This window comes from Piliocolobus tephrosceles, chromosome 14 (assembly GCF_002776525.5).
Source record: "Piliocolobus tephrosceles isolate RC106 chromosome 14, ASM277652v3, whole genome shotgun sequence".
NCBI classification, from domain to species: domain Eukaryota; kingdom Metazoa; phylum Chordata; class Mammalia; order Primates; family Cercopithecidae; genus Piliocolobus; species Piliocolobus tephrosceles.
This window is the reverse complement of record NC_045447.1, coordinates 84,564,347-84,576,977: the sequence shown is the minus strand read 5'-3', so window position 1 is coordinate 84,576,977 and position 12,631 is coordinate 84,564,347. Positions and strand designations below refer to the sequence as shown.

The following is a 12,631-nucleotide window of genomic DNA, read 5'->3' as shown; positions in this document are numbered from 1 at the left end:
AGGCACCTGTAGCCCCAGCTACTTGGGAGGCTGAGGCAGGAGAATGGCATGAACCCGGGAGGTGGGGCTTGCAGTGAGCCGAGATCGCGCCACTGCACTCCAGCCTGGGCGACAGACAGAGTGAGACTCTGTCGCAAAAAAAAAAAAAAAAAAAAAAAAAAAATCATTGGATTAGATAATCTCTAAAACCTCTTCTAGCTCAAAAAGATTTGAATTCTGGGATTCTGTCACAGCATCAATGCCGTACTCTCCTCCCCAACCCGTCTCAACACCTGTAACCTGTCTTCCCTCTGGGAAGACAGCATTGAAGGTACCAAGGTCAGGCAATATCCTTGCTCTCTAAAGCCCCAGCAGATGAACCAGGCCGAGTGACTCCCATTCTCTCTTCCTCACACAGGGTGGAGAACATGTCCATGCGGCTGGAGGAAGTCAACGAGAGAGAGCACTCCATGAAGGCTTCGCTCCAGACTGTGGACATCCGGCTGGCACAGCTGGAAGACCTCATCGGGCGCATGGCCACGGCCCTGGAGCGCCTGACAGGTCTGGAGAGGGCTGAGTCCAACAAAATCCGCTCGAGGACCTCCTCGGACTGCACGGACGCAGCCTACATTGTCCGCCAGAGCAGCTTCAACAGCCAGGAAGGGAACACCTTCAAGCTCCAAGAGAGTATAGACCCTGCAGGTGAGGAGACCATGTCCCCAACTTCTCCAACCTTAATGCCCCGTATGCGAAGCCATTCTTTCTATTCAGTCAATATGAAAGACAAAGGTGGTATAGAAAAGTTGGAAAGTATTTTTAAAGAAAGGTCCCTGAGCCTACACCGGGCTACTAGTTCCCACTCTGTAGCAAAAGAACCCAAAGCTCCTGCAGCCCCTGCCAACACCTTGACCATTGTTCCCGATTCCAGAAGACCATCATCGTGTATAGACATCTATGTCTCTGCTATGGATGAGCTCCACTGTGATATAGACCCTCTGGACAATTCCATGAACATCCTTGGGCTGGGCGAGCCGAGCTTTTCAACTCCAGTACCTTCCACAGCCCCTTCAAGTAGTGCCTATGCAACCCTTGCACCCACAGACAAACCTCCAAGCCGGAGCATTGATTTCGAGGACATCACCTCCATGGACACTAGATCTTTTTCTTCAGACTATACCCACCTTCCAGAATGCCAAAACCCCTGGGACTCAGACCCTCCGATGTACCACACCATTGAGCGTTCCAAAAGCAGCCGCTACCTAGCCACCACACCCTTTCTTCTGGAAGAGGCTCCCATCGTGAAATCTCATAGCTTTATGTTTTCCCCCTCAAGGAGCTATTATGCCAACTTTGGGGTGCCTATGAAAACAGCAGAATACACAAGTATTACAGACTGTATTGACACAAGGTGTGTCAATGCCCCTCAAGCAATTGCGGACAGAGCTGCCTTCCCTGGAGGTCTTGGAGACAAAGTGGAGGATTTATCTTGCTGCCATCCTGAGCGAGAAGCAGAACTGAGTCACCCCAGCTCTGACAGTGAGGAGAGCGAGGCCAAAGGCCGCAGAGCCACCATTGCAATATCCTCCCAGGAGGGTGATAACTCAGACAGAACCCTGTCCAACAACATCACTGTTCCCAAGATAGAGCGCGCCAACAGCTACTCGGCAGAGGAGCCAAGCGCGCCATATGCACACACCAGGAAGAGCTTCTCCATCAGTGACAAACTCGACAGGCAGCGGAACACAGCAAGCCTGCGAAATCCCTTCCAGAGAAGCAAGTCCTCCAAGCCAGAGGGCCGAGGGGACAGCCTGTCCATGAGGAGACTGTCCAGAACATCGGCTTTCCAAAGCTTTGAAAGCAAGCACAACTAAACCTTCTTAATATCCATCACAGGAGGCTCAAGAATCCAGCCCTAACATTCTCTCCAACTCCAGCTTTTCCCCCTTTCTTGAATCATACCTGCTTTATTCTTAGCTGAGCAAAACAAGCAATGCTTTGGGAGGTGTTAACTCAAAGGTGACTTCTGGGCCACAGATCAAGAAAGCATTTGATCTGACCCAGTGCCAGACACAGGGGATTTAAGGCATGTTCACACTTGCTGGGCAGGGAGGGGGAAGAGAGGGAGAAGGAAGGGTTAGAGATGAATGTATCCGCAGTCACGGCAGAAAGCCATGAGAGCAGGGGAAACAAGGGGCTTCGAGCACGCTCCATGCCAGGAGGCATCTGTTGATTTCTGACCATTATCAAGAGTTGTAGGATGCAGGGCTAAATTGCGAAATAAAATAAAATAGCCAGCGTACACAATGAGATATTCTAAACTTCCATTCTGTTTTCTTTTCACATTGGCTCCATCACTGGTGACTGATGAAGAGCATCCTCTTTATTCAGTATAAGCCGGCAGCAAGCAGTTCTACCTAACGTCCCACATCCTTCTCATGCCAACACTTCTGTAATTGATCATTATAAAGAAAAAACAAGGTAACAGTCATAGTTCACCTATCTCTTATCTATTCACTTCTGGTGCCACAACTGTTTATCCTTTTTTGAAGAAAATAAGGGAACAGAAATGCCTTTTTGTATTGCAGTCGAAATGAAAGAAGAGTTGATGTTTAAAAAAAAAACAAAAGTCAAGTGATTTATTATATACAGTGGGCGTTCAAGTCTAGTCGAGCAAGCTCAGGATGAATGTAATTAAATAATTTTATATTTTTTAATTTATTTTGTATCTCACCTGTCATCAATGAATTCATTCAATGAATATGTAATATTGAACTTAAAAAAACAAACAGTGGACAGAACTAGCCTGAAATTGCCATGTGGGATGTTCTGTTCTCACCGTTCATGTCGTGTGTTGTGCTGCTGTGTGACCGTCATCATTTGCATGGTTCCACCACATCCTCCTGAACACCTCCAAGACGTAACTGCCAATTTTTCACACCACTCATCACATGACCATTTTATATATGAATATATGGTTATATGTGGATATTTTCATACCTAGAGTTTTGCCATCTAATCTGAGCTCAGCATAAATTTAATTGGAGTTTTTCAAGGGCTGGTATCTTTTCTATGGAAATGTTCCAAAGTACTTTTTAAGGGAGTTTCAAAACTATAAATAACCTTAGATTTGACTGGGAGTTTGGTATCAACCCAAAGCCATCAGTTGCAAGCATACCATGAATATTTTTCTTATAGACAGAGCTATAAAAAAAGATACAGTAGACCAAAATAGAAAGCAAATAAACCATATAAAGAATTCTATAGTATATGCCACTTATACACATGTATATGCATTTACGCAGAGACACATATTTATATATGAAATAAACAGACATAAAGAGCTTTCTTAAGAGGCTTGGACTTTTCTATCACCTTGAACTATAATCAAAAGATTTTCTTAATCTACAAGAAGTTCCATTGAAAGAGTTCAGTATACTTAGACCAAATGTTGAAATTATGATTTTTAAAAAATTCCTATGACTTTTTCTCATATCAAACTAGAGTTGTCAAAATGACTCACTGCTTGCCTTCTGCCCTTTTTTGTCTGAAATCACTCACTATTGGGACATCTTATTTATTCTGGCTTTTCCTAAACAAAGTTTTTACACTAAGTACAATCTGAACAGACATGCAACTTTAAACCAGCTAATGTTACAGACTCTAAAGTAAAGGCATAATCTTCTAGATCAGAATCTGGATTGGAAGTGGGATAAAGAAATCTTGACCCCAAATCTTTGGATTCCTATTTGGCTCATTAATGTTTAAAAAAGAATAAAGCCTTTAAGGAAAACAACCTATTGTTCCTGGCCTGAGGTACTACCTGGTTCTTTTGTTTAATTATAATTGAAAACACCAAGTTTGACTTCATTTTGTGAAATCAAGTAAATACATGGCCTTTAAATATAATATAAAATAAAAAAACAAACAAACTAAAAACTCTTCTGAATAAGCAATTCAGGTATAAGACGTGTGATGAGGTCACATATGTAAAGAATTAATTCCTTTTTCACTCCTTGGCATTTAGGTGAATCGGTAACAAACACCCAGACTCCCTTATTTACAGCTGTTCTAGAAACACTTAACATTTTATTGGGCCCCACACTGGCTATTTCCCTCTCAGCAAACATGTAGTGGGTCTGAAAATAAATCAGTTGTTCTTAAACTTCCTTGAGTCGTGAATCCCTATGAGGATCTGATGATAACTCTAGGCCCTCTCTCCAGAGAGAAACAAAAATGTACATACATGCAAAGTTGCAGTATAACTTGAAAGGGTTCATGAGCCCCTGGTTCCATATTGATTGATAACGAGGAAAAGGAACCATGTTAGTTCATAGTTAATACAGTTATAATAGGCACTTTACATTTGAGACCATCTCTCTGTGATTCTCAGGAAGGCCAAATCTCAGCACCAGAGTTTGAACCAAGATTTTTTTATTTTTGTTCTTTAAATTAGATGTTGCCAATTTAATGCACTTACATCCTAACGTGTTGATGATTTTAAGTATCGAGCACAATCACAATGCTGAAGGCTCCCTGAAGGGTCTATAGAGGAACCCAAGAAGGAGATGAAAACATTATTCATTGACATCAAACACCTCCACGGCCTCATTCTGGGCCAGATTGGAAGTGAGGGAAAGACATTTTGAGCGCAAGTGTTTCCATTCATTGTGATTTCAGAGAGAAAAATATAGGAACTGGGAAACTAAATACTCAACAGTCCTGATCTTGCAATTACCTGATTCTTTTGTTGTGCATGAAAATTAAGTTCTAACATCTGTGAAACGTGTGAAATATATAAGCCAAACTTAAATGACTGTAGACACAAACTGTGTAACTTCCATGAGCCATTTCCTTCCTGTGCACATATATGTGTGTTATTTTTCAGTCCATTTCCTTCCATTTCCGGGTTCTCTGTGCACCGATGTGGCATTGATTCTGTGGCCTTGTGCAGTCAGCTTATGCTCAGCCCATTGATTCCACCACATCCCTGATGGAGGGGACGTTAATTACCTGTCTTTGTGAATTAAGCAGTTTATGAGCAGCAAGTTACTGAGGACCGTAAATAAAGTCATAGAGAGCTCAAGGAAGTAATAGCTTCGGTTTAATCATCTGCTTCAAAGGTGCCAATTTTTATATACTACTATATGTAATGATTTGTTCTAAATTGCTTGTTCCTTTTGAAAAAAAATTTAAGGATGTTTTATGAAAATGACCATGGAGGTCTCCTGCTTAACCAATATACTTTATATTTATAGTTAGAGGACCCCTCCTTGATCGATTTGAATGAGGAGCTGGAAAGCTTGGGTATAATTGTCATGACTAGTTTGTGTTATCTCTGCAAGCCAAAAGGTATATTAGCAGTCATAATATAGCACTTTACAGAACTGGACTTTTTTAAATGTCTGAGTTTCCAGGTCTAGGATATTATTTAGCACTTTGAAAGTTCCCCTTTTAAAATATATATATAAGAATAATCAGATGAGAAAAATGTACTCATAAACACACAAAATGTGTTTCTTCTGAATGTTTCAAATGTATTCTAAAACATGGTTTCTATAGATAATATTATGGTAGGTAACTGGATAGTACTTTTCTTTTTTACTTCCTGAGTCTGTACAGTCTAATCTTCCTGAATGTTTGGGCTGTTTAATTTCTTTAAAGATGATAAATATTATCCAGTCATCCATCATGCTCTATCTATAGGCTATACCATTCATATGTTGGGCAATGCTGTATTATAAAACACATGTAAACATGTATGTAACCCATGTTTAACCCAGCATAGTTGTAGCATGTGGTTGTATTAATGAACGTTACAGGACAGCTTTATAATCATTTATAAATCTGTAACATTCAATAAAGAAGCACATGTTGCAGTGATTAATTATGTTCCCAATTCCATATTATTTAGCATCTTTGTGAACCGGGCATTTTTGTTCCTGATCTGCTTGATGCTTTTCATGTTCCTGTAGACTACTGTAAAATATGTGTGTAAGCTGATGTATATCCTCCAATGAGTCCTGCGAGCTGTGGTAGGCAAGTTGTGATTTCATGAAAGATGAACTGGCATGTTATGCAAAAGACTATATGACAAATGAACTTAAAATGATAATTTAAACTCCAGTTGAATTAGCTGTTTGTTTACATCTGCCAACCCCATGCAGAAGCAGTGTACAGTATTTTATAAATATGTTCATTTAGTAACACTATGTTGTTTCTAGATAAAGTGATGCTAGTGTGTAGGTGGTTATATATTTGGCCTAGATATTGCATTATAACTCACTATCCTTTAACAATAACAATGTGACTTAAATGAAGTAATCTCTCTCCAAACCCGGTCTTAATTTTGTGTTGACAAAATGCATGTACTGCTTTATGCATTTCTTTTGACTTTTCTAAGGCACTTAACATTTTACTATCGCCTGCTGTGATGCTTAAGCCAGTTAGGAATTCACTCAAACAGTTGGGCTTCTTACTATGGGGATTATGTTCAGTTTTGAAAAATTAAAAACAAAAAAAAAGTAACCAAGAGATTTTTAAATCCTTTTTTTTAAGCACTGAACAAATAATATGAAATAAAGTATTAACTGCAGGTTGTATAGCCATGGGACCCAGAGATGGCAAGCCAACACCTCTTGGGTCTGCCAAGATCTAGGTGTTGTGCATATGTGATATATGCAAGACACATTTCTGATTCTTCAGAGCTACTGGGTGTAAATTGCTAAGCCAGAGATGAGAGCGACAAGTCCATTTGTGATAGTGCAGAAGTGTGCAGATCGCTGTGAATGTGTGATCCAATGATATGACAAGAGACCTCCCTCCTTGTCTGTGGCTTCTTCACCTTGGGGGTGAGCCTAGCCTGGGGGTGGGAGGCGTGTGTTTGGGTGTCTGATCAAGCACTGGGTGATTCTAAAGAGTTTACTCTTTTAGCAAATCACCGTTACTAGAAGCCATTCAACATCTGGAAAAGAGAGGAGCCAATTTGCACAGTTTTGTAACTGACTGCTCCTAAAATGAATAGAGAAAACTTTCCTCTCAGCCTGCTTTCTCTTCGTTTTACAAGTTGGATATTCTGTCTCTCAGATTGGAGTCAACCAAAAGAAAGGTTGGTTCCAATTAAGGAAAAGCAACTTTTTTCTTTTAATTCCTCTCAGAAGGTAGTTGTGCTATCTTTTCTCTGATGATTTCCTTGCACACATCACTGCTAATGAAAGCAACATGTGACTGTTTCTACAGGTCATCTAAGAGAGGATTTTGGTGACCAGGTAATCCAGATGGCAATAAGAGTGAGGTGAATTTTCCCTTCCTTACCTTACCTAGTCTACTGGCCTCCTTAAACCTGCAGGCCCTTGTGCATTTGCACAATGTTTGTGTGCTGGAAACTGAAAAGACATGTGTATGGCTAAAAGTCCATAGGCTTTGTAAAGAGTGTCAGTGCCAATCAGGACCCATGCCTTCCTCTGGAAGAGGCAGGTGGCTGGGGCCTGTGGGGCAAAGGGGAAAATTCAGCCTTGTGCCTGGATGTGTGACTTTCTTTCTGCCCTCTACTTGCTTCTCTTCTCTTAGTCCAAGACTAGCTGCTTTTTCACCAGACCAACAGACCTTGCCTCATTACCTTTATACCTTGTTGACCCTGGCACAGTAAGCTGAAACAGCAGCCACTTGGAAAAAGCCAAACATTTAGACTTTGTCCCAGTCCTGATCTTCCCATCAACTTAGCCTCTTCCTGCCTCTACCCTGGCTGGTGTTCGCATTGACCTCATCCAATTTTTGCCTCTCTAAATCTCAAGAGCCCTACAACATCTTCACCACAGCTTCCCACACATCATTAAAACCAGCCATCTGCACATAGATTGAGAGGCTGCAAATTCAAAGATGTGTAGGGGCCAGATCGAGAACACAAATGTGTGAATTTGACTGGTGAAAGTCAACAGAAGAAGTAGGGTTTGTGAGTAAGGCATGAGAGAATACACATCCCACCACAAAGACATTCAAATTCAGCTTTCCAAACACTGTGCTAGCCAAACAAACATGTCTGCCAGCAGCATTCAGTCCCAAAGGCAATAGTTTGGAACCTCTGATTTAGAGCCAACAGGATCAGATTCTTGATTGTGACTTGGTGAGTGTACACACAAAATACACTAAGAACTGAAGTCGGGGGGAAAGAAACTCACCTTATTCAGAGTTACTGTTGTTCTGAATGATATATGCATGTATATTTGTTAGCCACATAATTCTAAACTTGAACACAGAATCTTTGTAAGAAAGATTCAGAAGAAGAGTACCATAGCATGGTATGAAGACTTACCTACTTCCTGTCACTACTGCGTCTGACCTGAGTTTATATTGCTGCTACCGCTGTGTAAAAACAGTACGTGCGGTATACTGTACTCATAGCCATTTCATAACATAGGACCTAGACTCTCATTTGTAAATGTTCTAACCCTAGTTTATAATGGGGGAAATTACTCAGATATCATTTTTAAATGAATTCCTACAAATACAATTGTTTTGAAATTGGGTTTGCTAAATATATATACATCTTTTCCTTCTTTGTGTATGGATAGACCATGGTTTGCATATCTATCAACACTATAAATATATATAAATCCTTAGCAGAATTGTTCTTTTTTAAAGGTCTATTATTGGATTCACAATGCACTTTGAGCTTGATTGTTTAGATATATAATTCAGAGAAGTTGGCAGATACCACGGGAAAAACTTTCTGAAATTTCTGTAACAAATGTTTTGCAATAAAAAAAAAAAAAAAAAAAAAAACTCAGTAGTTTAAAACATGACTTGGACTTCCTTGTGCACTTATTTGCTGCCATCTAATCTTCACCATCCTCATGCTAAGAACTTTCGGAGTAGAGATAATTGCCTAGGGCTCCACAAATTACTTGTTCCAGTGAGCAGAAGTTGCAAACTGGTAGCCTGTGGGTCATATCTAACCAGCAGGAAAAGGTTATCATTAGCCAGCAAAATTTTTTTTTAATTTGAAACATTTAAAAATTGAGGCTGGACATGGTGGCTTACTCCTGTAATCCCTGCACTTTGGGAGTCCAAGGCAGGAGGATCCCTTGAGGTTAGGAGTTCAAGACCAGCCTGGCCAATATGGTGAAACTCTGTCTCTATTAAAAATACAAAAATTAGCCACGTATGGTGGCACATGCCTGTAGTCCCAGCTACTCTAGAGGCTAAGATGGGAGTATTGCTTGAGCCTAGGAGGTCGAGGCTGCAATGAGCCAAGATGGCGCCACTGCACTCCAGCCTGCCTAGGCAACAGGTCGGGACCCTGACTCAAAATAAATACATACATACCTACATACATACATACATGATAGATTTCACATTTAATTCCAGACTTCTAGCTTCTTTTAAAAAACCTGACGATTTGGTAATATGAGACCTGTGTTTTCATACGACAATAATCAGCTGAATCATGGCATCTTGGGTGCTCTTTTAGAAGGAGCCTGTACTCTCTAATATACCACAGTCCCCACCATTCTCTGTCTCTTCCATTTAGTTCCCTTTACTCAGAGCATTACCTGGATGGCCTCTCTATGCACCGAGAGGATGAAATTCAGCCCACAACAGTGGGTGAATTTGTGAGTGGAAATGTAGCGGTCTTTTACAATTTTAATTTCTTTTAAGGTAAAGGAATCAGAATACAAGAATCAACTGGAAACAACATATATGTTGGTCAATGGGAGAAAATAACTGATTATGATACATGATTAAAAATAAAGGTCATTGCTATATTATTAAGTCTATTTAAAAAGAAGTACAGAGAAGCATACATGGTCTGTCTCAGTCCATTTGGGCTGCTATAACAAAATACCTTAGACTGGGTAATTAATTTATAAAAGGAGAAACTTATTGCTTACAGTTCTGGAGGCTGGGGAGGCCAAGATCAAGGCACCAGCAGACTCGTTGTCTGGTAAGGGCCTGCTCTCTGCTTCACAGATGGCACCTTGCTGCAGCCTCACATGGAGGAAGGGGCAAGGGAGCTTCCTTGAGCCTCTTTTAAAAGGACATTAATCCCAGTCATGATGTTGAAGCCTTCATAACTTAATCACTTCCCAAAGATCCCTAATACTATCACACTGAGTATTAGTTTCAAACATATTTTTGAGGTGATGCCAACAGTCAGACCATAGCATGTTCTAATATCAATTTTTGTAAAAATCAAACCAGGTATATAGATATGGATCTATTTGTATATGAATAGTAAAAGTCCAAAAGGATATCACAAAAGAGAATAAAAGTTTTGCAACAGAACTTTTTTTTCCCAAAAATTCAAATGCTGTGTAAGGGCAACCTAAAGTGACCTAAGTAAAGTTAATTCAAGTATCACTAGACATCAACCAGGAGGATTTCCTTTGCCTTCTTTCTGCTCAGAAACCTATTGTAGGTATTGTGACAATAATCACAAGCCTTATAATGGCAGGGCATCTTCTCCAAGGTATGGTAAAGCTGGAATAAAAGAAAATAAAAGTGGTAGCAATGATTTAACTATTAACGTTGGGAAATTATAATTTTAGGCATAAATATAATCAACGCCTTTTGAGCAGCTACTTTGTTCTTCTAGAAGAACTGAAAATTTTATTAAAAAAGCAAGACAATCATGACTAAAAAGATAATTGCATGTTTTAGTTATTTAATTAGAGCTGTTGAAAAAATGGGGACGAGCAGCCTAAGTTTAGCTCATCAACACTAAAACTATTCAAGTAGAAGCAAAATAGCCACCAGAAAGGCAGCGTATGGATGGTTTCCCACATTTGGGTTGGAAATTGGACTAAAAAATCTGCTCTGAGACGCTGTGTAGAACAGACTCAAAATGTTCTTAGAATTAAAAGGAAAGAATGAACATTTGTAGCCTAGAAGGACCTGAAGGAATAGGGCAAGACTAAAGAAGCCAGGAGGTAGAGTCTGGCATTTCCAAGGCTGGAGTCCCCAGGCAAAAACAAAGGTATAACTAACTGCAAGAACAGCTGAGACAGGCCAGACGCGGTGGCTCACACCTGTAATCTCAACACTTTGGAAGGCCACAGCGGGTGGATCACCTCAGGTCAGGAGTTTGAGCCCAGCCTGACCAACATGGAGAAAACCAATCTTTACTAAAAATATAAAATTAGCCAGGTATGGTGGTACATGCCTGGAATCCCAGCTACTCAGGAGGCTGAGGCAGGAGAATTGCTTGAACCCAGGAGGTGGAGGTTACAGCGAGCCAAGATGGCGCCATCATACTCCTGCATGGGCAACAAGAGCAAAACTCCATCTCAAAAAAAAAAAAAGAATAATTGAGACAAATGCCTGGGCTCCAGTTGGAAACCAACCTAACCAGAGCAGAGGATTCACATTAGAGATTTGCTGGAAAGTATGGCAATCCCTTATATTAATTTAATCTCAACACATTTATGAGATTGCCATTAATATTCCCATGTCCCAGATGGGAAAAATGGGATTCATTATTTTATTTTGTTTTATTATTTTGAGACGGGGTCTCACTTTTTTGCCCAGGTTGGAGTCCAGTGGCATGATCTTGGCTCACAGCAACCTATGCCTCCCAGGTTCAAGCAATTCTCCTGCCTCAGCCTCCCTAGTAGCTGAGACTACAGGCACACACCATGCCGCCTGGCTAATTTTTGTATTTTTAGTAGAGTTGAGATTTCACCATGTTGGCCAGGCTGGTCTTGAACTCCTGACCTCAAGTGATCTGTCCGCCTCGGCCTCCCAAAGTGCTGAGATTACAGACCTGAGCCACCGCACCTGGTCCCATTATTTTATACATCAGTGGTAGAGTTTGAACTTTATTCTGTGATGAAAAGAAAGCAACTGAAAAATTCTGGTCCAAAATGTGGGCTGTAACATTATGGCATGGCAGAGGAGAGGGTAGGTGCAGTGAGACTGATTGCAGGATTCCAGGCTCCAGGTGACAAAACCTTATAGATGAAAAGACACTTTGGAGAAATTTCACAACTCAATTCAGGAAATATTTCTTGGATACCCACGATTTGAAAAACACTTGACTAAGTGCTAGTACCTTCTATGTGAAATGTCAGCCTCTTACTCAGTTTCCTGGTGAACAATTAGTCATATTTCATAGAGGGCTATTTTTCAGTGTATGTGCATGACTTGAAAAGCCTCCTTGCTGGCAATCATTTTGTACAATATGGAAGAGCTCTACACCTTTGGCTATCCCCTTAGAGAAGGAGACACTGACCCAAGAACACCAATCAGAGTTTTTTCTTTGAGGATTTGGAATAGAGTTGAAAGAGCTGAGCAATTCTGTGTATTGAAACCATAACTTATAGTCTCAGGAATTGTCAGCAATCATGTTTCTACATACTGGCTGACTTGCAGAAGAAGTCAGTCTGCCAAAAAAGACAGAAATGAATATAGACACAGAGACAGGAACAGATATATGGAATGAAGTTTCTAGGCTCTTCCTGGAACATGGCTATCCTCTCACCTTTGATGTCTAAAGCCATATCAGTATCTTTAAAATAAACTATCTCTTTAGCAGGCTGAATAATAGCCCCCAAAGATGTCCACGTCCTAATCCTCAAAACCTGTGAATGTTATACCTTGTATGGCAAAAGAAATTTTACCAATGTGATTAAGAATCTGGAGATGGGTAGATGATCCT

The 12,631-nt window shown here is 40.5% G+C and overlaps 1 protein-coding gene across 33 annotated transcripts in view; it reads left to right on the top strand.

Annotated features, from left to right (window-relative positions):
- Window positions 1-8,777, top strand: part of TRPM3 (transient receptor potential cation channel subfamily M member 3) — a 908,811-nt gene extending 900,034 nt beyond the window's left edge. For 24 of the 33 annotated variants that reach the window (XM_031934063.1, XM_031934064.1, XM_031934060.1 and 21 more), the window contains one exon: window positions 398-1,850. In XM_031934063.1, the coding sequence (XP_031789923.1) occupies window positions 398-1,850 (1,453 nt within the window). Of the gene's footprint in view, window positions 1-397 lie in introns of all 33 variants that reach the window. The other 9 variants (XM_031934069.1, XM_031934067.1, XM_031934070.1 and 6 more) reach the window with 3 other exon arrangements.
- Window positions 8,778-12,631: the final 3,854 nt, after the last annotated feature.